The 25,067-nt window shown below is 41.3% G+C and overlaps 1 protein-coding gene across 3 annotated transcripts in view; it reads left to right on the top strand.

Moving 5' to 3' along the window:
• Positions 1-15,093: 15,093 nt before the first annotated feature.
• NSMCE1 (NSE1 homolog, SMC5-SMC6 complex component) overlaps positions 15,094-25,067 on the top strand; it is a 31,877-nt gene continuing 21,903 nt past the window's right edge. The window contains exons 1-2 of one of the 3 annotated variants that reach the window (XM_006201224.4): positions 15,094-15,157; positions 21,619-21,765. In XM_006201224.4, coding sequence (XP_006201286.1) covers positions 21,630-21,765 — 136 coding nt within the window. In that variant the 5' untranslated portion in view covers positions 15,094-15,157; positions 21,619-21,629. Of the gene's footprint in view, positions 15,245-15,571; positions 15,658-21,618; positions 21,766-25,067 lie in introns of those variants that run through there. The other 2 variants (XM_015236829.3, XM_072942813.1) reach the window with 2 other exon arrangements.

Raw genomic sequence — 25,067 nt, 5'->3', positions numbered from 1 at the left:
GCCCCCCAAAAGACTAAATACATAATTATTAAAAATATTTATCTATTAATGGTAGAACCTAGATGGTAGGAATATGTGTATCCACAGTACAACTCTTTCAGCTTTCGTTTGAACTATGCTGTACACCAGAAACTAGCACAACATTGTCAGTCAATTACAATAAAAAAAAATCAGATGTTCGGCCAAAAAACATCAAAAAGATTTAGGTGGTTGATAAAAATAAATAAATGTATGCATGACCGAAACAAACAATTAACTGGAAACTAGTGAGTCATTTCACCCTTCATATCTTAGATAATAATAAATAATAAATGTAATCATTAAAGCATTAGAGGTCATGACCCACAAAATTGATTTTATAAGCTATTGATGGGCCATGACCTTCAGTTTGAAAAACACTGCTTTAGACCAGGTGAAGGCACTTGAACTTTAACCTGAGAGGGCCAGAGGTACTGGGGCCTCCAGAAGTGGGCCGAATTGGGCCAATTCCCCACTCTGGGACCAGGGCTCACCGGAGGTCCTGGAGAGTTAGCTGGGGCCTGTGTCCGGTTCAGAGGGAAATGGCTGCCTTGGGTCCCCAAGGGAAGCTGGATCAGGGAAAAGATCCTGTGTCCTGCATCAGGGAGCCAGCTTGGGGTGACAGCAGAGGGCAGTGAACATTCTGGAAGCCGTCCGTGTGGGTGAAAACCACAAGACCCTCAACAACCATCTGGGCTGGATCTTGGACCTTGGATCTTCATTTAACTCTGGATAGGAAGGGGTTCTCGCATTAAAACAGAAATTAGCTTTCTCACCAGCCTGGTCACTGGGCACACAGGGTCGGGCTTAATTCATTAGTAAAATCGTGATTCTTACCTTCAAGACAATTGCAGTCAAGGAAAAATTTATCCCTATCATATCTGATTTGTGTATTGGAGTTACAGTTCATTTCAACGTATAGAAAAAAATGTTCTGTTACTTAAAGAACAAGTTTGGAAGCCTCTCATTCAAACTCATTTCTGCAATTTTAAGAGCTGGGCTTTCCTACCCATGGTCTTGGAGCTCAGGATAAAACCCCAGTGTCTTCTTTCCCAGGTCCATTCCCTGACATCTGTGCCATTTGCCTACTGCTCAAAATACTCACAGTTCCAAGGAGGAGCAATGTCTTTCATACCTCTTTGCCTTTGCATAGATCTTTTCCCTCTCTTGCCCCCCAGGTAAACTCCTATTCACCCTGCAGTACCCCTGCTTAACCTGTGCCTCCTCTGTGGAGATTTTCTTGGATTCCTCCTCTTATGGCAGCAGTGGTGATTCCTTTTTCTGCCTTTCCCTCTGCACATGCAGCTGTAAAGTCAGGCTGGCTTTCTCTTTGGATGTACGAAATGCCTCAGAAATTTGCTATTCCAAATAAAATTGTCTGTTGCCAAGCTCTTATGCTTTAGGGTCTAATAAATCACTCTAAGTAGTTGCTGAAGACTCTCCCTGCCTCCAGGGTAAAACAGCGGGTGGATATTTTGTATGAAGTGCAGACACAGGGAGACACCTTTGGGTACTGATCTAAAAGGCACCACCAGGAGGCTATTGTCCAGTTCTGGCATCCCTTGGAAGGTGGGTAGCCTCTCTGCTCCTTCCCAGCTTGAGCATGAGTGTCTGGCAGTGGCTGCGTGAAGCTTCCCCTCAGAGCATCACATAGTCATCCCTGCTGGGGTCCTGTCTCCTCCCTGAGCACCGTGAGACAGCATGGCATTGTCACACAACCCCACAATGCCCAGATTCCCTCTTCTATTCCCAGTTTGAGGAACTCCCTGCTCCTGCCCATCTCCCCCAGTTTCTTCCCTCTGATCCCTTCCTCCCTGGGAGTTTTCACTGGAATCACAGAGCGGTCTTGCTTGCTGAGGGTGGGGAGGGGGGATGCTGAGGCCAGACAGTTTCTTACTAACTCACACCCTGTTATACATCTATCAGCACTTACCTCACCATGTTGCAGTGATTTGTTGCCTGGACTGAACCTTTCTCTCTGAGTCTTCTGAGATCAAGAACTGTCTCATTGACCTTGGTCTCCAAAAGCCCAAGAGTGGGCTTTCTAATTGTGTGACAAGGGCAAGTTTTTTAAACCTCTTTGAGCCTCAGTAAAATGGGATCAATCTCATGGCAATTTCATTGGGATAAACAAAGATAATTCATTTGAACTCCTTAGAACCGTGCCTGTCATGTACCAATAGATCAATTAATATAAGCTGCTATTATCACTTGTTATTCTCATTATTGTTACTTGTTATGGATGTGTGGTTGCCTACCCAACAGTGATTCCCAGCTCCTTTTTTTTAGCACTATACTGAAAATACAAAGTACTCACTTTCTCAGCCCTGCTTGCACCTGGGGCACAGACATGTGCCCCAGTCTTGGGCAACTGGACTTGAACAGAAGGGTGCAAGAGGCTTCCGGGAAAGATTTTCCTCTCTGACTGAAAAACAGAGAGACGAGACCATGGACACTGTCATGGAGGGAGGTGATGCTTGGAGCTGTCGCAGCCATCTTATGACCAGGAGGCAGAGCTAAGGGTAAAAGTCAACGTGCTGAAAATATCAGAGCAGAAAGATACAAGGGTCAGGGGCCTTGATGACATTGTTGAGTTGCTGCCCCAACCTTGGAAACTCATATCTTAGACACTTTATTAAGTTAGATCCAAAATGTCCTTTTTATGAAGGCTTCGGTATTTAGTATTAGCATCTGAAAGTATTCTGTTGAATACATTACTACAGAAATTTACACTTAGTAACTGTTGAAAGGAAGTGGCAGTGCCAGGGTGGAAATCCTGGACTCCTGAGGCCAGGTTAAGTGGGCTTTCAATGGGTACTCCTGGCCCTCCAGTCCCCATTCCCCGACCTGGATTCACATTAGCACAAGAGCTGGCTGCCAACCGAGGTCACAGATAGGTAATGCTTCTTGGTCCACCAATACGTGTGTTAGCCTCATGGGCAGTTCTGCAGTATGTCCATGAGATAGCAGGTAAACACACAGCAAAAGGAAATACAAAAGGATGGGAGAGAGAAATCAATTACAAGAGAATAATCCAAATTCCTCGGGCTTGGTATTCGCTCAGTCTTATCACACAGCCTCGTTCATTTAATCCAGGGCATCTCATAATCTAAATGGCAACAGTGGGTTCAGCTGGCCATTGACTGGCACAGAACCCATTACCTACCACCCCTTGTTTTGCTGGTATTTCTAAATTAGTTTTGGTACGTTATTCATTCTCTGGTATCGGAGACTCTGTCTCTCGGTTGCTGAGAAAAGGTGGGGGCAGGGGTTATGCTTCTCTTGTTTCTGGTTAATTTTGTGGCTAGAGAAAATTTCGTGGGAAAGACAAATGCACGACGTATTTTGACCACAACAACCGGTCCCATGGTAATGCAGGATGTCGCAGGAATAACTGGCGTGTGCCTTGCACTGGTTCATGTAACACTGAACACTCCTTGGAGGGGGTCGGTCCTACGGCAGGCCAAAAATTAGCTCAAAAGCGAGGAGTGGTGGGGCAGTGCATTTTAAGGATATGATTGATCTCCTGCAGCCCAGAAAGATCATTTCTCTGCCCCAGTGCTCTCTTGAGCTGTTGTGTTTCTCCATATGTCACCACGGTTCTGTGTATTTGACTGTATTTCATCTCCACGCTCACAGAACTCTCTAGGGTCAACAATGGCAGCTTCATTAAACAGAAAAGTCTCCTTTTTCTGGTTCCCATCCAGCCTCATCCACCTTTGCAGCTGCCCATCCTTCCTGAAATGTTCTCCTGCGTTGATTTACAAGACTCGGTACGACCCTCTAATCACCTTTTTCTCTTTCTTTCCATCCTGCCCTCTAAGTGGGATCATTCACCATATCCTCTTCATTTTCCTGTAGCATTCTCCTTCCTGTTCAGCTCATTTATAAGCTTATTTTTCCCGTATTGGATTCCTGCCCGTTATCAAAGTTTCAACGGCGCAAAAGCAGGTGAGGTCAGTGAATGTTTTCTCTTGTTCCTACCTGCTGGCCGCCCAATCCCTCCTCTCAGAAGGAACCTCTATGACTATTATACATATTTTTAAAAATTTTTAGTTGAAGTATAGTCAGTTTACAATGTTGTGTCAAATTTCTGATGTACAGCATAATGTTTCAGTCATACATCTACATACATATATTCTTTTTCATTATAGGTTACTACAGGATATTGAATACAGTTTCCTGTGCTGTACAGTATAAACTTGCTGTTCATTCATTTTATAAACAGTAGTTAGTATCTGCAAATCTCAAACTCCCAATTTGTCCCTTCCCACCCTCTTTCCCCGCTGGTAGCCGTAAGTTTGTTTCCTAAGTCTGTGAGTCTGTTTCTGTTCTGTAATTAAGTTCATTTAGGTCTTGTTTTTTTAGATGCCACATATAAGTGATATCATATGCCATTTTTCTTTCTCTTTCTGGCTTACTTCACTTAGAATGACGATCTCCAGGTCCATCCATGTTACTGCAAATGGCATTATTTTATTTTTTTATCCCTCAGTAGTATTCCATTGTATACATATATATATATATATATACATTTACCACATCTTCTTTATCCAGTCATTTGTCTATGGACATTTAGGTGGCTTCCATGTCTTGGCTATTGTAAATAGTGCTGCTGTGAACATTGGGGTGCATGTATCTTTTTGAGTAAGAGTTCTCTCTGGATATATTCCCGGGAGTGGGATTGCTGGATCATAGGGTAAGTCTATTTTTAGTTTTTTAAGGTATGAGTATTAAGATGGCATTCTTTTAGACCTTGTGCAAACAGAGACATAATTTGATAGTGTGGTTTTGAGCACAGCTCTCTGTTGATCATGGCCCTGCTGGTCCTCCCATGTCTTAGTGGTTCACGACCCACACCTTGTACGCATCTCCCCCTTGCTGTCTCCCAAACTCCAAATGCCCAAGAGCAAACTCAGCGTCTTTCTCCAGATTTACTGCTCCTTCTGTGTTCTCAGACTCAATTAACGGTGTCACCATCCATTTAAGCAAGCTGGAAATGATGTCACCATCTTTAACTTTCCTCCGTCTGCCTGTCTCTTCCCCCTTCTCTCTCATGAATGACAGCTTTAGCCGCCACAGTCTGTCCACTCCTGTATTCATCCTCACATCTGGCCTATTTCCCCCTCCCTGCGGCTTCTGCCCTGGTCCAGGCCCTAACGCCCTCTCATCGGAACTAAAGCAACACCCTTCTGTGCTTTTTGCTGCTGGCGGCAGCCCCTGTAGCACAGCCTACGCAGCACCATGGTGGCCCTTCTGCCCTCCCACTTCATTCAGGCTGCCATGGCTCATGCCCAGAGAATGAATCGTGACTGACCAAAGCCCAAGCAGACATCCTCATCCTCTTAAACAGATTCTCCATGCCATAGGCTCCTTAGCAGCAAGGGGTTCAGTTCTGGCCAGCAAGACATACGGGGGAAACCTGGAGCAAGGCTCATGAAGAGATAGACCTCAGGACCAGTTTAAATTCTTTTTAAAAATGTTTTACTTATTTAATTATTGTATTATCTATTTTTAAAAAAATTTTTGCAGTGGGGGGAGATAATTAGGTTTCTTTATTTTTAAAGGAGATACCAGGGATTGAACCCAGGACCTTGTGCATGCTAAGCATTGGCTATACCCTCCCCCTCTAGAAGTTTAAATTCTTTAGGCTGGCATTCGATGCCTCTCCAGGCTAGCTCCCCCTTGATCCTTCTTGCAACGTTCCCCACTTCTCACCACAGATCTCATGCTGGAGGCTGGGAATCAGAAACCCTAGAGTAAGTCTGTCTTCCATGGGGACTGGTATCCAAAGATGGCCCCAAGGAATCCCATCTCCCCGGAGCCATATCCTGTACAGTCCTCTCCCACTCTGAGTCTGCACTGGTCCTGTGAACTACTTTAACTCTTAGATGGCAGAGGGCCTGATGCTATGCCAAGACGACCCAGAAGATTCTGCTGTTATACCCTGAGGCGCCCTGAGCCACAGGATGAACAGTCCAACCGCATTGAGACCACTGTGCCTGAGGAAGTGTAAGCTAACCACAGGAGAGGCCACGTGGAGGAGGAGTGAGCGTCTCAGCCAACAACGAGGACCAAGGCCCTAAACTCGTGATGGGGGGTGAGCCATTCTCACCAGCCCCCACCTGCTTGTGACCCCTGAGCTGGTGCCAAGCACAGTAAAGACAAAACGGGTAAGTTGGGGTGAAAAAGTAACTGAAAATCACTCTTCTAGTTAAACTCAGCTTGTCTGTGTCTTGCAGAGGATGCATTTGTACTTTGCCTAGATTTGGTTTCCTCCTCAGCAAATTTATCCCATCCTCAAGGCCCATCTTGAATGTCACCTCTTCCTATGAAACCTTCTGTATTATGTCAACCCTGAATCCTCAGGCATTTGGATCAGCTTTGGAGAGAGAGGTGTTTTTGCTCGCATTCACCCTCCCTTTCCATTGTAACAGTGCACCAATTCTGTTTGGATGGATGAGTCCTCCTTCCTTTTTGGTGGAACTGTCAATCAGGTTGTCCACTTACCTTGGTTTTGGGTGGGACATGAAATCTGATGGGGACAATCAGCTGCTCTCTCCCTCCAGTGTGAATCCTGACAAACGTGACAAGAAGCTGCAAATAATGACAGCCTGACCGCACCTCCATAGCTCCTGCTGCCTGGGTCCTCCAAGCTGCTCTGATCCCCATTCAATGTAAGAGCTGATTCTTCAGCTTTTCCTTTGAGACTCTGAAACTTCCTATAGCAGAGACAGTAAGATCACCAATTATTCCATTTTCCCCTTACATTTTCCAGTCCCCAGCAGTTAGGGCAGACGATGTGACTAGTTCTGACCGATGACAATAGAGTAGAAATGACACCTGTCACTTTCAGGCTGAGGCAGTCAAAAAACCCCTGTGCAAATCTCTAGTCTCCAGATACCCTCTGCGCGGTCACGGAGGAGGCTACGTGTTCCAGGTGATGTGGCTACGAGTTTGTGGTGCCTCCGTTGGCCTGAGTCCCTGAGTGAGTGCAGAGTAGAACCTCTACTGACCCACGTGGGCTATGCAGCATGACCTAGAAATAACAATTTGGGGGATAGTTGTTACAGCACCATAATCTAGCCTATCCGAAATAATGTATACCCAACATCCTTCCAATAATTTTTTTTAATTTAAATTATCCAGAGTCAGTTTCTTAACCTAAAATAGCTTAACTAATAAACACTAAAGCACTTAGCAGTTTCTTCATTGATTACACTTACTAATGTGCATCTCTTTCATTTATTTATTTATTATTATTTTTAATGGAGGTACTGGGGATAGAACCAGGACCTCGTGCATGCTAAGCATGCACTCTACCACTGAGCCATTACCTTCCCCCTTCTCTTATTTTCTTTTTTAAATCAACCTGACTGTAGGAACTACTCAGATTTCATCTTTGCATCCTACCAGACTGCTTAACACATATAAGGATCTCAATAACTATTAAGATGAATGCAAAAGTTGAATGAAAATGAAAAATTTGATGAGTCAACTAGACACTTTCTTTTCAACCTTGATTCCCAAATCCATTGTCAAGTGAGTTTTAATTAAGAGATTTAAAATATGATTATACCTCTATTTCTATGTTGATGGTGGCTACAAATACATGTTTTCAATCATATTATAATTGGTTGTTAAAACTTCAAAAAATTTTATTAAATGCCAAAGAATAAGACACTTCTGAAACACTGGAACAAAAATAATGTTCTCTAAGCTCCTAACTCGTGATGGATGCTATATGTAGGGTTCTTAGTTTTTCATCTCCCCATCCCCACCCTCCCTCTGTCCTGATGTTCAACATCATACTGCAGACAAAGAGAGAAGCAGCAATTTGGAACTATTCATACTTTTCAAATCTGAAAAAATTAAAAAGTTGGGGAAGCTGCTGAACCAATGAAGAAGAACCATGGAGAGTAGGGAATTCTCTGCTTCTGTTCATTCTAAAAGAAACACATGTAAAGTGAAAGCGATTTACAACCTGCTACCAATAACATATGTTATATTGGTAAAAAAAAATGTGTGTGTAAACTTATAAGTATATGTAGTCCAATGTGGATGTCCAGGTATTATAAACTTATGAAACAGCTAAAAGCCCAAATTGGCTGACAGATGTAATGGAACCCCTGCCAAAGTTCTGATGGCCACCAGAGATTTACTGTTTGAACCATGTATGCTGTGCCTTTCTGAGAAGGCTAAGACTATACCATTCTGCCATTAGCATTGGAAAAATAAAAGAGCAAGAGAGAAAAGAGAGAAAATGCTTTTGTTAGAATAATCTTAAAGAACGTGGGACATGGGACATGTGAATAAATTTAAATCAGTCCTTCTCAAACTTTGACATGTGATTGATTCAGCTGGGGATCTTGCCAAAATGCAGACTCTGCTCCAGTAGGTCAGGGCCGGGCTCAGTCTTATCCTGTGGGATGTCTCACAAGCTCCCAGGTGATGCCCACGCTGCTAGGCCATGGACCATCCTTGGACAAGCGAGTGTAGAATGCCCCTTACATGAGCAGAACAGTCACTGTAATTCAGGAGCTCTTAAATGGCCCACTTGGGTCCGCACTAAATTTGAGGTTGTGATCAGCTTGCCCTGAATTCAACCTCTGATAAGTTTTCTTTTTAAGTCAGATAGGAAATCACTGTGACCTTGCATCTTATCTGGAAATCACTTCTCTGGTAATTTCACTCTTTAGAAAACAGTTGAGAACACAGAAGGAGGCAGAACAGAGGCTGGAGAAGTGAAAATAGGTGTAACAAACCCTATACACTAAAATGTGTGCTCTTGATTCATATTTAGCTTTATGATTTCTTTTTGCCACTTTTCTAATGAGACTGGTCATTTATTTGCTTAGGCCAGGGGACACTAAAAGAAGACAATTATAAGAAGAGATTAGGACTGCTGGAAGCTTGAGAGAGGGAAGTGGAAATACCATAAAAAAAAAACTGATGTTACAATTAAAAACTCAGGGTATTCCATGCAAAGGCAAAAAGCTCAAAGAGTAGTAATTGTCCACAAAGACCTCCTTATACTCACCAAGAAAAGTCATTGTTTGCTTAAGAGAGCAATTAAGTGTTTTAGAACTGTTGATACAGAAATAGAAAAACTTTAAAAAATGTTATTGCTTAAAGGGATAATCTAGTTGTAATGAAAATTCCCTTCTGTATAATAATCCTCTGATGATTCTGGATAAATATGACTGCAACTGTATCCAATTATTTTTTACGGTGTCAATTTCATTATATCTAAAATCTTTATGATCACATGGACTCAATTTATTTTGAAAAATAATAGTTCTTCTGAATATAAAATAAGACATGCTTTTGGAGAAAAGTTGGAAAATATGAGAAAGTGACAAGAAAAAAACTTGACCTATAATCCCCCCCCATCAAGGGTATCCATCAATAATATGTGAGTATATATTCTTCTAGCTTTCTAGTTTTAGTCTCTGTCTCCTAAAATATTTTGCGTTATGTTTTTTTGTCTGACTGAAAGTATTCTTTGCAAACATGATTTTCAGGCTACATAATGTTCTGCTGGATTTTAACTTATGCCAACCATTCTCCTTTTTAAGTAGACATTTAAATCGTTGCCATGTTCCCCTAATGGAATTAAGGCTATGATGCACGTCTTTGTACATTAACTTTTGTGTGTGTCTCTGATTATTTCCTCAGAGAGATTCCCAGAAGTGAAATTACAAGGTCAAAGAATATGGTATGTCTAGGCTCTGGGTGGCAACGCCCAAATGGCCCTTTACAAAGATGGAACAGTCTACCCTGCTTCTAGTGGCGTGTGTATTTCTCAGTTGAGTGTCCAAGTCTTCCTCGGACTCTAAACAGGGATCGTTTTTAAAACTGACTTTCAGGGCCTGTCTTCATCCCTCTAAGATGAGGGATGAGTACAGGGAAATCACTTTCTCTTTCTGCTCCACCAGTTCATACCCATCACTTCCACCGGATCAAACTAAACATAATGAACCCCAAATTATGTGAGAACATGGAAGCTAAACAAGACAATCATGAAAAAAATGAAAAGGATTGGACCTTTCTTTTCTCTTCTGTTTATTGCTATGTGTTTTTTTTAAAATAAGAAATATGATTTTCATTCTTTTTCATATTTTCATTCTTCCTACTGGAAGTTAAAAAAAAAACAGAAAAGTGAAAGTGAAAAAAAAGGACAGCCATCTATTGTCCCACCATCCAACATTAACTCACTGTTAACATTTTGGCACATTTATCTTTATCCCCCCTTTTAAAGTTAATGTTTGGAAAGTTTTACAAACATTATATGAATATATGGTTTTATGATTTTTTAAAAATATTTTTATTGAAGTATAGTCAGTTTACAATATTGTGCCAATTTTTGGTGTGCAGCATAATGCTTCAGTCATACACGCACATACATATATTTGTTTTCATATACTTTTTCACTATAAGGTTTTATGATTTCATTTTAAAATTAGTATATTGCAGATAAACCTCAAGGTTTCTTTATTTCTACCCTTATTCCAATCCCCTTCCCCTCTTTCTCAAGGTCGTCTAGTCTTTTGTGACAAGATTTCCAACCCTTAAATAGAAAATATTTTTATATGCATTTATTTATCTATTGAAAATATAAAATACTCCCATGATGCATTTCACCAATTTTGCATATGTGGTTAACCTGCATTATCGTTTGTTTATCTTGCTTTTCCCCTAACTCCATTCTATCAAGATTCATCCACAGAGATTCTCGTGAGTTAATTTATCCCTTTTAATATTACACAATTATCTGTTGTACATGAATATTTTGTTTTTTCATTTCCCTATTAAAGATGTTTCCAGTTTTCCCTCTCTTGCCAACCCTGTGACAGTAAACCTTCTCAAGAGAACAAGGACAGTTTTCCCCACTTAAACTCCTAAAAGTGGAGTTGCTAGATGAACTTTTTCAATTTCAATAACACCAGATTGTTCTCCAGAGAGGCTGTAATATTTACAACTCCACCATAGACGTATGGCAATACCAGTCTCCTCTCACCCTTGGCAACATTTTGTCATTTTTATGGGAGAAAAATGGTATCTTTTTGCTTTTATTTTCAACTAATACTAAAGTTGAACATCTTTCTACACCTTTTTCAGCCACTTGAATTTCCTCTTCTGGAAGATACACCGGGAGATTCAGTTTTTGCATTCATGTTTGTAATATAGCCGGAGCTGAAATTCTCTTTAATCCTGCTGTTCTTGTTTTGGTGTCAAGATTAGACCAGCCTCATGGAACGTGTTGGATAAACTACTCATCTTGTCCACATTCTGGTGTAGTTTGCATAATAGTTTTGTTTTTTTGCATTCTTTGTATATGCATCAAGCAGGAAAACTCTTTCGGTCCAAGCATTTTGGAAGTTGGAGTCGATCTGACTGACCACGTTTACAATTTTATTGGTGATTATTGGTTTACTTCTCTTCTTTTGGGGCCAAGATTTATGATTTGTATTTTTGTCAAAAATTGCCCCTTTTATCTAGATTTTCAAATGTATTGGCATAAAGTTGTTCACAGTATACTCTTATATTTTCTATCGTTTTTAACTCTAACTGGTATGTCTTTTTTGCTGTTTATAATATTGCTATCTGTGTCATTTTCTTGATCAATCTTATAAGAAGGTTGTTTATTTTATTTGTCTTTAACAGAACACAGACTTTTGGTTTCCACAATCAACTTCTTTTTGTTTTGTTTTTCATTTTACTCTTCTTTTTGCTTTTTTTCATTATTTCCTTCCTTCTATTTTCTCTTATTTTTCTACCTTTTAAATTGAACACTTAAATTTTGTTTCCTTGCTTTGTAATAAGTACACTTCTTAAGACTATAAATCCCCCTCTAATTATTGTTTGAGTTGGATCCCACAAGTTTTATGTCAGGCTTTTATTGTCATTAATTTCTAAATATTATGTAATTTCTGTGTTGGTTTTCTTTTCAAGCTGTGTGTATTTTGCAGTTTCCAAAAGTATGTTCTTTAGCTTTTAAAGATATAAAGTCTTTCAACATACAGAGGTATAAAAATTAATATATTGAATGCCCAACTTACAAAATAAAGCTCAAAGGTAGGCTGATTAATTTTCCATTTTATTTTTCATAAGTAATAAATATACAGGATAAAAACCAAATTCTCCTATCTTCCCGGCCCCCTCCTCAGAAGAAAGTGCAGTTACTAATGTAAGGTATATTCTATGAGTTGTATGGGTATCTTTCTGGCCCTCTTTTTGTTGATTTTTAATTGTACTTCATTGTGGTTTGTGAATGCAGTCTACAGATTCTTTGGAATTTACTGAGGCTTCCTTTGTGGCCGGTATGTAGTCAGTTTCTATGAACGTTTCAACTGTTTGAAAAAAAAAACAGATGTGCCAACGTTCTTTGTCTAAAATACAAACCTGATCTTTCTGATAGCCGCTACCGTCTTCAGGTTAAAGACTGACCACCTTAGCCTATGACTTGGCCTCAGTTCTTCCTCTTTAGCCATGACCTTAGCCACCTCCCTTATGTACAACACATTTATGTACATGTAGCTCTTGTACCTTTTAGGGTCAACTTTTAGAAGAACACTTGAACTGTCAGAGTTGTCCTGTGGCATCCAGTCTGGCACCTCAAAGGTCCTGATAGATACTCACGGTGACAACTAGAGAATGGGCTGTCTTCTAGGGGGGTGGAATCATGCTGAGAGGGGACAGACACCCTGTGGTGGGTCACTTCTTCATCATGAACTCTAATCCTTAATCACTGCTTACTCCTACTGAACCCAATCCACCTCCCTGAGACCTCTGGATGTGGTACCCTCCATGACAATTTATCAGCATCTCCCCTCCTTCCTACCTCTGCCCTGCCCACCCCATGGTGGATCATTTCAAAGGCCCTCCCACCCACACCCTCCAGCTGCTTTGGTTTTTAGAGTCAGCTGCATATCCCCAACCAAGATCCACCCCAGGATGAATCCACACTGAGCTTCTGTTCTGAGGCCCCTGACATGGGGATGGGAGGTGGTTGGGTGGTGACGGGAATCAGATGAGTGACTGTCTTCTCTACACACTCATTGTTTCAACCTTAGCTGGAACCTCACTCTTGCATTCCCTTTGGCATGTGTTCTAAACCTTTCGATGCTCCTCAAATCCCCGAGCATCTCCCCAGCCCCTTTACTCAGCAGAATGATTTGCTAATTTATGAAGAAAGTAGAAAACATCAGGGTGAGCCTTTAACTAGCCACCTTCACCTCCTTTCCTCCTGTTTCAGAGTTCATGGGTTTCTCCTCCTCTCTAGGGTAAGAGTAATCCTACCTCCATATCCTTGACCCTATCCTCTCCAGTCTCCCCTGTTTTTATTCTATTTTTTTCCCTCTGCTCTCAAGTCTCCCCTTCCCAAAGCACCCTGCCTAAAAGTAGTCAGCACTCCCTCAGCTTCCATGCATCCACTCCGCTTAGAGGTCGATTTAGCCTCCTTCTCTCTCTATGGCTCCTGTTGGCCATCAAATTCTAAATTGGTGTCACATCTTTCTTGACCTCTCCAGAGCACTGACAATCCCGATCATGGCCTGCTTCCCAAACCCTCTCCTACCCTATTTGCCCCTGATACCACTCAGTATTGAATCACTTCTCTACCTTTTTTCTTGGCCCTTTGATCCTGAAATGTCCCCAGTGTTTTCTAGGTTTGTGGTTCTCCGTATTTCTCCACACACCAGGAAAGCAAATGATTCATTACAAAGTGGTGGAGTCTCTACCAAGCTCTGAACATGCACTGCCATAGGAGAATGCTGGCTTATTGTCACCACATTGCCCCATTTTTCAAGAGCTGTCAGATATCCTGGGGTTTTCTGTGAAATACCTCAACTTTAAATATAGATTATGAGTTGAAACTTTGCCAAAACTGTACAGAGGCTGTTCTTTTCTTATTCGATTGCCCCAAGGCAATTTATAAAATACTTTATTAATGATGGAATTTCACATTTATTGAGGGTTTACTATGTGCCAGACACTCTTCTAAGTGGTTCACATGTATTACCTCATTTAATCTTCACAACAATCCTATCAACAAAGTGCTAATATAATCCCTGCTTTCTAGACAGGCAAACTGAGGTGGAGAGCTTCAGTACTTTGTCCTGGGTCTCAGAGATTGAGTTTAAGAACCAGGATTCAAATCCAGATGGTTCAGCTATGGAACTCAAGCTATTAACCACTACACTCTGCTTTCTCCCCCCTCCCCCTTCAGCAGATGAGGAAACTGAAGTCCAGAGAGATTGAGAAGTTGTCCAAGATCACAGGAGTGGCAACCTGCCAAGTAGGGGCATGAAGCTGTCATCACACAGATAGATTCTCGCACTCCTACTGGTCTATAATTAGTTATCTGTTACCTGTTGACCCTGCTAGACTGCATGACCAGCTCTCAGACTGGGGACAGGAGTACGTTTTTAAAATGAGTGCCCCGGAGACTGAAGACAGTCCATTCACTCTTGTTAAAAACTTCATTTACTTCTCACAACAATGCCCAGGTAAGGCAGGAGCTAACATTTAATCAGCCCTTCCTCGTGCGTTCTCTCTCTTAAACCTCACAAACACATTATTTCATAAAGACTATATACCCATTTGACAGAAGAAAAAACAGGCTGGGCGCAGCTAAGTGACTTGCCCAAGATCTGGCAACTAGTTAAACGGTAGAGCCATGATTCTAGCTCAGGCTAGGCTCAAGTTCTTGACCTTGACGCCACACAATCAGTTCTACAGGTGGGGAAATTGAGGCCCGGGACAGGACACTAATCTGTGCCCACAGAATCGCGGCCATTGAGAGGGGCACGCTGCACTCCTGCTCTTCCTCCTCTTGGGTCGCGGGGTGTCACCTGTGGGGAGAGAGGCGGAGGACGAAAAGTGGAAGCCCTTTCCCGTAAAACACCCAGAGCCGCGTGGGATGCACTAACTTGGGAACTAACTGAAGGATCCTACGGCACCATGGCAACGGCGCGGGCGGGCGGGCGAGCAGGAAGTGCGTCACTCCGTGGGAGGGACGAATCTGCAATTTCCACCAATGGAGCGCCGTGTCCGGGTTCGCCCCGCCCTAAAGGTGAGGCCGAGCCCGCCTTTCTGCCATCGCCGTCGGCAGTGTGGGCTACGCTTGGGCGCCGTGGTGGGTAATCCGGGCCGCGGGGGAGCGAGGCTGACGGGGAAGGCAGAGGGCCGTCCAGGAAGGCGAGGGGCGGACGGAGGTGGAGGGGTAAGGCCCCGGGGATAGCCCGCCTGGTGTGTCGCAGTGTGGCGCCAGGGGCTCGGGGGCTGGGGCTTCTCAATTCCTGATGGGGAAACTGAGGCCCCTAGAGGGGCAGCAGAGGCATGCAGACCGGATCCTGGCCCCTCGCACACAGACAGACGTTTTAAAATCGTAATAGTGGGTGAAAAATACTTTAGTTGAAAAATCATAATATTAGTTGAAAAATCAAAATAACAAAATTCTGCCTAAACTGAATACGTAAAATACGGCCTTCTTTGACCACCCTCTCAGTCCTTGCCGTTCTCTCTGCTTTCCCCTCTGTTTTGGGTACAGAACTTTTGTACAAGTCCGCAGCCCCTTATTTTAAAGCCCTGAGGCTAGATGTATTCAGAATACCGAATTTCTCGGATTTTCGAAAGGTAATATGGTCCATATATTCAGTGTTCTGTAGAACCTTCTGGGGGGGTCTGGGGCAGCGTCCTGTAATCACATACTATTTCCACAGCTAAATATATGCATGTTGACACCAAACGGGTAGGCAGCAACCATAAATAGTCTCACCTTAGGTCAGATCAGGTGTTCAAACTTAAAATATTTGACTTTGAGAACTTTTTACATTTGAGAATTGCAAATGAGGGACCTGGATCATAATTTTATTGTTAACGCATATGTCTCGCTTATTTGGACTAAGGTTGCCACAGTTCCTGAAATACGCTTTTGGACCCTTAGTCCCTGTCTTCATCACTAACTCTGCCACCTTGTGCCCTCTCACCCTCAGTTTCCTTATCTGTAAAATGGGGTCAGTAATGCTTTCCTCATAAGGTTCAGGTACACATCTAGCACTTGGCACAGATGGTGATGTTTAAAATTTGCTTATTCCACAAACATTTCTATTTTTAAATTACTTGGGTAGGTGATACATGTCCATGGTTAATTTCCCCCCCTTCACAGAGACAACTAACTTCTGTGCATAAACAGTCCTATATATCTTTCACCCTCATTTTCCCACCCCTTTTCTTTAATCCATAGCAGTCTATACTATTCTGTTCCTGGTTCTTTTCATTAGCATTTATTTTGGCTGTTACCTAACATATTTACATTATTTTTTTCTTTTTTTAAAATTAAGTAACACACCTGTTAAAAATGTGTGATGTAAATTTAAAGGACCAAAATACAATGGATACCCATCTACCCACCACCAAGTTAAGAAATAGAACATTATTGTATTCTCAAAGCCTCCATTGAATCCCTTCAGACCTTCCCAAAAGATAACCCCTGCTCTGAATGTTGTGTTACTCATTCCCTTGTTTTTCTTTGTACTTTTTACTATCTTTGTATCTCATGAATGCAGTGCACAGTTTTGCTAGTTTTTGGATTTTATACAAGTGGGACTCTGAACATACATTTTGTGTGACTTGATTTTCGCACGTAACATTACACTTAGGAGATGCATCCATGTTTCTGTGAGTAGTCTACTTCATTACTGATTTGAATTCTGTGATATGATTAGAAATTCTTTACGTAGGTGATCTTCAGTTGGTTGGTACTTAAACTGTTGCCAGATTTTTGCTATTACATCGTGCGTTGTAAACACATTTCTTGGGGGTAAATGTGGAAGTTTCTGTGAGGTGTATACCTAATAGTGGATTTCTGGGGATATCCAGAGTTGCTAGTAATATCAAACCGTTGTCTGAAGTGATTATAAGGGCTTATGCTCTACCAGCAGTTGGTGAGTTTCAGCCTCAGCCATTCTTAAGAATTTATGCCTCTCTGACGATGGGTGAGACATTAATCACTATGGTTTTAATACTTATTTGCTTAATGACATTGAGATTGAGCATCTCTTTATGTACTTATTAATCATTTGTGCATTCTCTTGGTAAAATTTCTCTTGCTCTTTTATCTCTTACAGTGGTCTTCCCCTTAACCGATTTACGTAAGAGTTCTTTATATGTTCTGAATATGAATCTTTTGTGGCTTAAATGTGTTTCAAATACCTTCCAGTTTGAGCTTGTCCTCTCTCTCTGTCTCTCTGTCTCTGTCTCTCTCCCCCACATTCTGTGTTTTTGGTGAGCGGAGGTTCTTAATTTTAACAAAGTCGAATTTGCCAGTGTATTCTTCTGTGATTTATACTTTTCATATCTTTTGAAAAAATCCTTCCCTACCTTTGGGTCATAAAGATAGACTCCTATATTGTTTTCTTTAAGTTTTATGTTTCTTTTCTTATGACCCTAATCCTCAAGAATTGATTTTTGTGCATAGTGTGAAGTAAGGGTCTAGTTTTATTTTTATTATTTTAATTTTTTCACATATGGATAAGCGGTTGTTCTGGCACCTTAAACTGGAAAGTCTGCTTTGATCTGGAGTTCCATTTCTCCAGCATATCAGGTGTCCATATATGCAGACGTATCTATTTCTTAGTTGCCTGTTCTGTTCGGTTGGTCTTATGTGTCCATTTCTGCACCATTATCACATTTTATTTGTTACTCTAGCTGTATAAGTCTTGGTACCTGATAGGACAGTCCTGCCTTTATCATCTCCAAAAATGTTTTTGCCATTTTGCCTTTACGTTTTCCATGTGAATTTTAGAACCGTCTTGTCAGATCACACACGGACATGTGCACAGAGCCTGTTAGGATTTTGCTTGGGATTACATTGATTCAGTTGCATTGGATCCGTTTGGATTTTAAAGTGATTACTTTTTAACATTTCATCCTTAAGTATTTGCTGTGGGGTTTTGTAGATGTCATTTAGTAGAAAAAGGGGGTTTCCTTTGATTCCAAGTTAATTAAAAAGTTTTTAGTATGAACAAATGTTGAATTTTATCAGTTATATTTTCTGCATTTGGTCAAGATGATTATATGCCTTTTCTCCTTTTTTCTATTAAAATGTGGTGGCTCTGTCAGTGTGGTGGCTCAGCATTGTTTGGTTTTCTTTTTTTGCCCCCAGCTTTACTGAGATATTACTGACATACGATATTTGATTGATTTTCAGATGTTAAACCATTGCTGGGATAAACCCAACTAGATCACAATATATTGTCCGTTTTACACTGCTAGATTTGATTTGTTAACATTTTGCTTAGGACTGTTGCAGCTATGGTCATGAAAGATATGAGATTTTCATGTTCCTTTGTTTGGTTTCAGTGCCCAACTTATGTCAGCCTTATCAGATGATTTGGGGATGGTTTGCTCTTTTTCTGGCTTTGGGATAGTTTGTGTAACATTTGAAACAATTTCTAGAATGCTTGGTAGAACTTCTTGATAAATCCATTGGTACTTGAAATTTTCTTCAGGGAAAGATAAATTCCTCATAAAAAGTCTTTAATAACTGTTACAAAATTGTTCAGGTTTTTAAATAATTTTTTGTCAGTTTTTAATGAATTTCCTGTGACTTCGTACATATGTAAAATGTCAGATAATTTTAAGTGGTCTGTCTTTTTAAAATGTTTGTATCTTCAATTTGTTTCCCTTTTTCATTTCAAATATTGGTTATATATAAGCTTTCTCGGAAAATCTTCCAGAGGCTCATCACTTATATTAAGTTTTTTCAAAGAATTATTTTGGTTTCACTGATCTTTTCAGATATACACTTATTTTCTATTTCATTGGTTTCTGGTCTTTATTATTTTCTTTCTTTAACTTTCTTTGGACTTAATTTGCTGTTATTATTTTTATAGCTTCTTTAGATAGATGTCTAACTCATTAATTTTCATGCCCCCCAATATATAAACATTTAAGTCTGTTTCTCTCTACTGCTTTAGTTGCCTCCCACTAGTTTCTATGGGTAATATTTTGCTATTTTCAGTTCAAAATATTTTCTAATTTCCATTAATAATTCCTCTTTGATAATGTGTTACTTAGGAGTGTGTTTCTTAAATTCTAAGCAGTTTGTCTAGTTTTCTTTTTGTTTCTGGTTTCCACCTTTACTGTATTGCAGTCAGAGAACATGTTCTGTATGAGACCAGTCCTTCACAGTTTGCTAAGACTTGCTTTGTGGCCCACACATGGCAATTTGAAAGATTATTTTGGGTATGCTTGAAGTTTTCTAGATTCTGTAGCTGTTGGCTGCAATGTTTAATGCATGTCCATTGGATTAAACTTTTTGCTGTGTTTTACATGTCTTCTCTAAACTTACAGATTTTTTGGGTTCATTTTACCAGTTAATGAGAGGGCTGTGTTAAAATCTCCCACTGTGGTTATGGGTTTGTATGTTTGTTTTTGTAGTTCTGATGGTTTTTGCCTTAACTGTTTTGAGGCCCTGTTATTGGATGCCCAAAACACTTAAAATGATCATATCTTCTTTGGAATTGAACCTTTTTATCCTTTTATAGGGACCTTCTTTATCTCTAGTAATGCTTCTGCCTGAAAGTCTACTTTGTGTCATATTAAAATAGCCACACCAGATTGCTTTTGGTTAGTTAGCAGAGTATATATTTTTCTGTCCTTTGAATTTTTTGGCATTCTTATGTTTCAGTGGTAACTTCTATATCATATAGCTAGATTTTATTCATTAGTCATTTGACAAGTTTTTGATCTGGTTTAACAGCCTGTCTGTATCACCTCTTTAAAGAACCTTAGTTTGGTGAGCCTGAGTCTCCAAAGTTTCTGGGATAAAAGTCCAAATTCCTTGGCCCAGCACATTCTGTTCTTGTGCCCAGAACAACCACTGGCAAATACCCAACAAAGTTACCAAATACCCAAAAAGGGTACCAAGTACCCAAAAAGAGGTACTTGGTACATTAAAATAGAATGGATGAATGAAGATCCCTGATCCTAGTGACAGGAAAAACACTTGGCGGGACTTGCGGACTGGCTGGATCTGAGGCTGAGGTAGAGGAGGACCAGAGTTTGATGCTCAGGTCTATGGTGTCTCTATGACTGGTGGTGTCTGTATCACCCAAACCACATGATTCTCGAAGAGGACTTGGGAGGAAAAGAGTTGAGGATGTTGGAAGAGAAGATGAGTCCAGTTTGAGGTTGAGATGCGGGGAGATGTTCTTGAGGATATCTTAGCAGGCAGAGAAGCTGGTCATGAGGCAGTGCAGCTTCCCAGCTCTGAGGCTCAGATGGTGATGCCGTCTAGAAAGAAAAGTAACCAGCCTTTTTGTGTATCTCCTAATTCCAGGTTCTTGGCAAACCCTTGGTAGTCATTTCTCATTTAAACTGCATTCTTTTGCTTTAAAGACAGTTATTATTATCCCTGTTTTATAGATGAAAAGACTGAGGCTTCGGGATGAAGCAGGTTAGCTAAAAATGTTTCTGTGTTATATTTACCTAAGGTAACAGTGAATTTCTTGTAAAATCATGACATCACCTGAAGTGAACGTTAAAACCTCAGAATTCCATGCCCCTCCACAGTCAGAACGTCCAGAAAAGGCCTGGGGATCTGCATTTTTTATACACAGGTTAGCTGATTCTTAAGATCAAGAGGGTCTGGCAAGCACTGGTCTCAAAGCCACCTGCCTAGTTCTAAAGCCATGGTCTTTACCCCTGCACTGTGCCACCTCTCTGTGGCAGGAGCAGGCTTTTTGATCAGGGCTGGTACAATCCTTTTGTCAGCTCTGACCTTTGTGGCTTGTGGAAAGATAGCATTTTAGTAGAGAGCAGGAGATTTTAAAAACACCCCGCAGTCCTATCATGACAGTTGTTTTATTAGTGGTTTGGGAGAGGAGAAGGAAACTTAGCATTTATTAAATGTTTACCACCAGCAGTTCTCTAAGCAGTGAACGTTATTCTAATTTTGTAGTAAGAAAAGGGGCCTCAGCTAAATTTATCCTAGGCCATAGATCTGGTAGGAGGCTGAGTCAAGTTTCAGACCCAGAATTGTCTCCTGGTAAAAATAGCTAACACTTTTTCAGTGATTAGTCTGTTACTAGGCTCTTATATATGTGTTTGTATGTGTGTATTTATTTATTGAGGAATTGTTGATTTGCAATATTATTTAAGTTTCAGGTGTACAGCATAGTGATTCACAATTTTTAAGGGTTATACTCCATTTAGAGTTATTATAGGCTTTTATGTGTATTAACTCATTTAATCCTCGTAGTAACCCTAGGGAGGATGTTTCTGTCATCTCTGACCAGAGACTGAAGCGCTTGGAGGTTAAGTTTCCCAATTTCACACACCTGAGTGGTGGAGCCGGCTGTGATTCCAGGCATCCCGGCTGCCTCCAGAGTCCACCCTTCTCACTACTGCCCAGGACTAAATCACCTAGCCCCTGACTTGTGTCCTTTTCATTTTTTGTGCTAAATCAGCATGATGAACTTGATTATAAAAACCATAACAAATTTCTGTTTGTTCATGTCAGTTGGTACGGAGCATGGAACATTGCTTTTGGTGTGCCCGGAGGTGACTGGGTTTCTTTGACTTCATTTTCAGCTCCCCCAGGCATGCAGGGCAGCACGAGAAGAATGGGCGTCATGACCGACGTCCACCGGCGCTTTCTCCAGTTGCTGATGACTCACGGAGTGCTGGAGGAGTGGGACGTTAAGCGCCTGCAGAAGCACTGCTATAAGGTCCATGACCGTAAGTGCTGCTTCCTGTTCCCGGGGTGCGCTGGTACCGTGTGACCAGGGACTATGACGTTGGAGTAATACCATGTAACCAGTCAACCCATACTCCTGATCTGGGCTTCAAGTCTCTCACGATCTTATACCAGCCCATCTTTCTCATCTCATTTCCAACTTTTAATTTTTTAAAAATAAATCTGACAGTTCACTCTGAAGCTGGATAGTCATGGTTCACACCAAGGCTCTAGTGCCTTCTCCAGTTCGAGTTTCTTCATCTCTAGAATGAAGATAATTATTTGTAGTTGACTGGTTCAGAGGATTAAGAGACGTGATACATACAAAACACCTGGCACAGGGATGGGACTCTGTCAGCTGTAGAAAGTAAGAGGGCAGCTTAAGCACAGGGGTGAAGGGCACAGCTTTGGACTTGGCCAAACCAGTAAAGTGCCACCTCTGCCCTGTGCCATCCAGGGCACTGGGCATGTCTTCTCAGTGGCTTGTTGGGAGGGGTAAATAGGGTGATAAGCGTGAAGCACTTAGAGACAGGACCTGGTTTCAGTAACTGGAGGTGGCAGTAGAAACAATTAGGATCAACTTTGAAAGATCAGTAAAATCAATATTGGTAGATCTTGTTGAGTGTCAGTATGCGTAGATCTTACTGAGTGAAAAAGAGAGTTGATAAATTATACCTATCGTACGATGCCATTTTGTTAAGTTTTTTGTAAAACTTAGTGCCCTTTATTGTTCATGAATAAATACATCTGCATGTAAAGATATGAAAATGGATTCTAGAAGGATGTGCGATACACTGTTAGCTGCTTGCCTTTGGGGAGAGGTGGAGTGGGGCTGTTTTCTTACTAGAAATCAAAGGACACTTACTTGTTACCCTATTTTGTTCTTTAAAGAAAAATAAGACTTGAAGCAAACATGGCGTTATTAGCATAGTCTAATGGTTGTCCTTCGATTAACAGGAATGTTAAGCGTTCATTCTTTATTCTATGTTTTAGTCTTTCTGTATTTTTAATTTTCAAAAGAAGAGTGGAAGGAACATACAGGGGAACCAAGGCAAGAGGGGTGGCGAAAGGTACGGGGGTGCCAGTGAACGGACAGGAGACAGGGTACCACGTTGAGAGCTGCAGTTCATGGCGTGACAGAGGCAGAGACCTGCTCCTAGGGAGCTGAGGGGGGAAGGGGAAGGGGGGAGACAGCGAGTATGGAAACAGCATCCTTCCATGACATGCAGAGGACAAGGAAGGAGGGTGGCATATAGAGAAGAGGCAGGTTTGAGGTGGCTGGTGCAGTGAAATTCTGGAGCTGGATGGGGCACGTCAACAAATTAAAAGTCCTACAGTAAGGAATCCTTTTTAACTTCATTTGATGCCATGTGTCTAAACTTAATTGACCTACAAATAACGTAGCTTGGGAAACTTTGGACAAGAAAATAAGATGTGTGGGAAGAGAATAAATTCCTTTGGTGTGTAGGTTTACAGATGATGAAGAAGCCATAATTGTACACCATAGTCATTTTTTTTTTAAACTTAATTCTGTGGACATTACAGACTTCTAGAAGGATTTGAGGCAGGAGAGTGACATGATTATTGCTGGTGAAAATATATCTGCTCTGATTGCGTGTACTGGGGTGGATAGGGGTCTTTGGTGAGACCCTCCTTTATGAAAAGGGAATATTATTCCTGTCAAGCTACATTTTCTTGCTCTTCGAAAAGCACAGCAAGACTTTGAACTTGGCCCTCAGTGTCCTCCAGTGATGGGCAGTCATGCTTTTCTTAATCTGATCTATGTCACAGTTCCGTCTCCATTTTAGTTTCTCATCTGAGTCCTGAAGGTGAGCTTTACTGTTGATGGGGAAGTTTCAGAGCTCACTGTAAGAAGCTCCGTGATGCCTGAGTACTAAAAGTGAAAGTGTTTTTGCCTTTATTTGACCTTTAAAGTTGTCATGACCTAATTTAGGAAAGTCCTGTAGAAGGTGTCTAGGAATTGACTTATTCTTCACACTTTATGTACCGTTTCTGTGCATCAAGATATGGTGATGGCTGTGGTCGTCAGGATTAGACTGTAGTTTTTCTCTCATCCTTCATTAAAAAGAAGAGAGAAAAGCTTGTTTCCAAGCATTAATGTTATTTGAGAGATTTTAAAACAAGGAACGATGGAGTGAAATGATCTGAAATTAAGTCAAAACTTCTAAGACCAATATTATTAATTACCTATCTTTTGAAGAGATTCCCAGGAAATTCCCCTTTTACCAACTGGAAAAATAATTAAGAAACAAAGGAGTGATTGAAACTGGAAGTTTTTCTGATTGCAGGTTCCCACGTTTGTCCTGTTTATCAGAGCACTTCCTATTCTGGGTTCTTGTTTGGGCTCTCTTCTTACTGTCATTAGGGGAAAGCAAATTCCCCACATCTCCTGGCCAGTAAAGAATTTAGATTTTTTTTTTTTCTGATGTTCTGGTATAAAGCCTTAGCCTTTCTTCGTGGCCCTGGGAACCTGTGTTCCTAGAGCACCTTAGGTTTTGGTCCAGGGCTTGCATATGTGTGTGGCCACCTGGCACCACTTCCTAAGATTCCTCTATGCAAGGACTTGTGATACAGAGATGAACTTTTGCTTCGCCTTGGGTCTTGTGAGTCATACAGACACGGAGTCAGATGATTCCAGTGTAAGCCCCCTTGATGGAAGTTGGTACAGGAGGCCTAGGGAGTAGTGGTTAAGAAGACTTGGATTTGAGGATTTCCACTTTTTTCCTGGGGGGGAGGGTAATTGTGTATATTTATTTAGGCTTAGGGGAGGTACTGGGGATTGAACCCGGGACCTCATGCATGCTAAGCTTGTGCTCTACCGCTTGAGCTATACCCTCCCCTCTGAGGATTTCACATTTGATCATGATAGAGTAACAGGGACTAATTTACCTTCCTGTCTAAAACAGTCAAAAAGTGGACAAAATAAACGCAACATTGGACATTAGTCAGTGGAGGACAGTGATCTCTTGAGAGGTGGGCACTGAGGGTTTTTTTTTTTCCCTCTTGACACCAAATACATGTTTTCTTTTTCAGCGCTACCTTTCCAGTTCTCTGGACACAGCTGGGTGTCCAATAACTCAGTTCAGTTCTGCACTGTCTACCTGGAGTTAGCGTCAGATCCCACCAGTTAAAGGGGCTCAGTCCCAAAAGACTGCCCCTACTTCAAGATGCTGGTCGCAAGTCCCCGGCCACCCTGTCTTCTGACTGACCGGCCATAAATCAGGGGTTCTCATGACCCCCTCCTCAGGTTCAATAATTTGGTAGAATAGCTCATGGAACCCAG

The sequence above is a fragment of the Vicugna pacos genome, chromosome 18, assembly GCF_048564905.1.
Source record: "Vicugna pacos chromosome 18, VicPac4, whole genome shotgun sequence".
NCBI lineage: Eukaryota > Metazoa > Chordata > Mammalia > Artiodactyla > Camelidae > Vicugna > Vicugna pacos.
The sequence above is the reverse complement of the archived record's forward strand: the minus strand, read 5'-3'. Positions and strand labels throughout refer to the sequence as shown.